The following is a 3,887-nucleotide window of genomic DNA, read 5'->3' as shown; positions in this document are numbered from 1 at the left end:
ACTTTAAAAAAAAAATTATTTTATGTTGGTTGGATTCTCATGAGCATTTATGAAAGCTGAATGCCACATAATATAATCAGTATCACAGTGTCAAAGAATATTTGTAAGTATAACTATTTCTTAACTTTTGTTAAGTGTATTTATAGACAATAAATAATTTTATTAAGGTACACTTTAACTAGTTTTTAAATAGCAAAGACAAGGAATACATTTGTTATTATTATTATTAATATTATCTATTGCTTCTTATAGTTCAAACTATAAGTTAACGCAGGTTTTTTTATAGAGTTATAGAAGGTGTGGGGCTTAAGCTCACTTACGATATATACCTAATGGTAGGTTAGTTGTTGATTATTATTAGTATTTTATAGCAAATGTTTGCACAGTAAAGTTCTGTGCAATTGTTATAAATTTAAAAGAGGTGTCAGGTCCGCACTTGACTGCCCAGCAAACGGTGTCCGTTCGACCCGTATCAACGACCAGCAAGAGAAGCCTTTCACAGTCGACGACGACTTCAAGCATTTCCCGGTGAGTCCGTTCCGGTGTACCGCGTCCTCCTCATCTCAGGTACTTCCAGCGGTCGCATCGCGGCGCTGAGAAATATCGCCATTTTCTCTGGCAGCCGAATCTCGCACTGCCATTGCACAACTCACCGGAGAGCGCCGTTTCCCTGTGTGGAGATCCGTATCGCTGCTGGCCTCCGGCGAAAGGCCTTCCGCCCGGGCTATCATCGCCTCCAGGCCCAGCCCAATAGTGGCTGAAATTTAGAAAAATTAAATACACGTGTACCTTGATTATATATATATATTGATATCTACTTCCCTGTTTGTGAATTTATCCGGAGTTAGACCCGAGAGCCTTATTTGTCCTCGTTGTTTGCCTAAAACTAAAAAGGTCGCGAGCATTAGTTAAATGGTATAGCTTACAGTGCAGTTACGTACCTTTTTGGCCTGTCCCTTCTTTTCCCTTGGAGCTCCTCAGGATTAGATGACATACACATGCGCATCGCGTATGTTCCTTTGAGGGCCGCGTTTCCATGCGAGCTCTACCAATACATGACTGGTAGAGCATAGTTTCCGCGGCGCCTGTACCCTTTTCCAGCAAAACCAATCCTCTGCTTTGACCGCGTAAATGTTGAAGACGGCGGCCAGGTTTCGGTCTTAAAGGCTGAGGAAGGATAGATCTGTTAAGAGGAGCATGTATATAAACGATTGTACTTACGATATTTATTAAACCTTTGTAAAACCCACAATCTGTGAGTAAACTTTCCCAGTGAGGGAGATGGAACCGCCGTAGTCGCGAGAAGGGGGCTCCTGCCGACAGAGAATGGGTGGTGCCCTGCAGCACCTCGAGGGCACCCATGGTAATCCATTTTTCCGTCAATATTTGTAAATTTTTTGCTTTGTTTACGTTTTTGTCTTAGTGATGACCGATAGTTTAGTAATGTGAGACCGTGAAGTTATCGATATTTATGTTGCGAGCTGTGGCATTAGGGGTACTCTGCCCTGAGAAAAGACTGAGCTAGCGGCACTGCCACCAAAAAAAAGCAGTTAACATATTGGCGCCCAATAGCCCGGGCGGAAGACTTCTCCCCCATTTATGACCCTGACGCCCCCGCCATCACGACCTATGTCTTGCAACATAGATTGCAATTGCTAGGGAGTGGTGACGGGGAAGTCAGCTGTGTAGGGAAGTTGGAAGTAGAACGGGAAGCGGGTCGGCGGACATTGCCGACGATTTGCTCCTGGTCACAGGTTTACCAGTGAACCGGTGATGGCATCTTGGAGCAAACCAAGATTTGCATCACGGGATGCACTAAAGAAAATCTGTGATAATTTCTGTGATACAGTAGTTTTAGAGCTTGTATTTTGTTATTTATTTATTTGAAATGTTTTTTGTTAGGATGTTGGGTTCCTGGGTTTTTCTCCCCGTCCTGGATTTCTAATTTTATGTCGGTGGTAAACTTAGTTGCGTAATCGTGACCCGTAGTAACCCTACGCGCTGCACGGTTACCTCGATTTAAAATAGAAAAAGAGGGCGGGAAAGAAAAGCCAACAGGAGCCAAACCAGCCGATGTCCTTAACTGGCGGCTATCACCACGGGTGATAGCTAGTCCAGTTGACGAACGGCTAGGCGGTGACCGGAAAATAGGAGTTTGGAGAAAGCGCAAGAAAGTTGGGTCGGAAGCCCACCGGCGAGGGTCAGTTCCATCTCCCCAAGAGTAGTAGGAAGAAAAAAATAATAAAAACAAGGAAGAACGCTATAGTCGAGTACCTCGACTATCAGATACCCGTTACTCAGCTAAAAGGACCAAAGGAAAATGGAGATATGCAGGAAAGCGAGGTTGAAATGCGCCACCCACCGGCAGTAGACAGATTTAAGCGTTGTGGGCGTTAGAGCGGGCGTGGCAAAGTTTTTTTTGGATAAATCGATAGGTATTGACAAGACCAATACATTTCAGTTACAAATTTTTATCTAGCATGAATATTGTGGGCGCCACAGGCTTGGGCGGTTTGTGGGCGTTAGAGTGGGCGTGGCATATTCGCGGGACAAACTTGCGCTGCGCTCAAGCCTTCGGAATCTAAATCTGAAATCCCATTTCTCTATCTTTGATATTTTCCGAGATATCTGCGTTCATATTTACGATTTTTTGAAGTTTGTGGGCGGTTTGTGGGCGTTCAAGTGGGCGTGGCAAACTTTTTTTGGGTCAATCGATAGGTATTGATGAGAGCAATACATTTCAGTTAAAATTTTTATTCTAGCATCAAAGCTGTAGGAGCCACAGTTTTGGGCGGTTTGTGGGCGTAAAAGTGGGCGTGGCAGTCTACTGAAACAAACTTGCGCTGCGTAAGAAGCTCAGGAATCTGCACGCCTAATCTCAATAGCCTAGCTCTTATAGTTTCCAAGATCTCAGCGTTCATCCGGACGGACAGACAGACGGACAGACGGACAGACGGACAGACGGACATGATCGACTCGGCTAGTGATCCTGATCAAGAATATATATACTTTATGGGGTCGGAAACGCTTCCTTCTGCCTGTTACATACTTTCCGACGAATCTAGTATACCCTTTTACTCTACGAGTAACGGGTATAAAAATGGGAGATTGTGAAAGGTGTTGGAAAGTGAGGAAGATTTGTTTATTGTTATTTATTTTGGCTATTAGATATTTTCGTATTTATTGATATTTTGTAACGAACTGATTTTTATTGTCTGCTCGCTACGAGATTCGTGCGGCTAGCTCAGTATATTGTGTGTTCGTCCCACCAAATTTATATTAACGTGACCGCCCAGTAGCTCAGTGAGAAAGCACAGAATTCACGGTATCGTATTGGGTTTTATTGCGGGTATATTATTACAAGTGTCTTAGTCGCTTGGTTGGCTTTGACTCGTTGCTTGTGACCTTCGGTGCTTCCGACGGTCCTGGATGACTCTACGACCTCTCGCCTTGATGACTCGGTGCTCCAGTCCTGTAGCTCCCTGAAGATACTCGCAGCTCCCTGAAGATCCTCGCCGCTCCCTGAAGATCCTCGCAGCTCCCTGAAGATGCTCGCTCGCGGTTCACTTCTCACGCGTGACTTGGTGACTGCTGGTAACGACTCGGACTCGCGAGGGGTATCGGCCGTACGGGCTTAGGGAAGCGTCACCGTTCTCAGACTAGGGTGAACAGAAGCTGCGCTCTCCAGGATCGCTCCTTTCGACACACCGCCGCCTGTCCCTTGCTCTGTCCCGGATGGTCCCACTGGGGTTTCTGCTCAGCCCGCGCGGACAGTCAAGGCGGTAACGCCAGGAAGCTGCCTCGCGCCTTACTTCGCTTCCACGCCTAGTGTAAACGAACGTTCCACCCTAGCCTCACCCTTTTGCTTTTTGTCCGGGACGTTTCCG

General features: G+C 45.8%; 1 protein-coding gene across 1 annotated transcript; it reads right to left on the bottom strand.

The window, feature by feature from the left end:
- Positions 1-500: 500 nt before the first annotated feature.
- On the bottom strand, positions 501-1,880 carry LOC119559661. The gene is made up of 5 exons (XM_037872709.1): positions 1,761-1,880; positions 1,222-1,530; positions 942-1,167; positions 819-886; positions 501-757 (listed from the first exon to the last, which is right to left on the bottom strand). Exons 2-5 carry the CDS (start codon positions 1,360-1,362, stop codon positions 728-730), a joined length of 465 nt encoding a protein of 154 aa, XP_037728637.1. The 5' UTR covers positions 1,363-1,530; positions 1,761-1,880; the 3' UTR covers positions 501-727.
- Between the last annotated feature and the right edge of the window lie 2,007 nt (positions 1,881-3,887).

The sequence above is a fragment of the Drosophila subpulchrella genome, unplaced genomic scaffold (assembly GCF_014743375.2).
Source record: "Drosophila subpulchrella strain 33 F10 #4 breed RU33 unplaced genomic scaffold, RU_Dsub_v1.1 Primary Assembly Seq28, whole genome shotgun sequence".
Classification (NCBI taxonomy): Eukaryota; Metazoa; Arthropoda; class Insecta; order Diptera; family Drosophilidae; genus Drosophila; species Drosophila subpulchrella.
The sequence above is the reverse complement of the archived record's forward strand: the minus strand, read 5'-3'. Positions and strand labels throughout refer to the sequence as shown.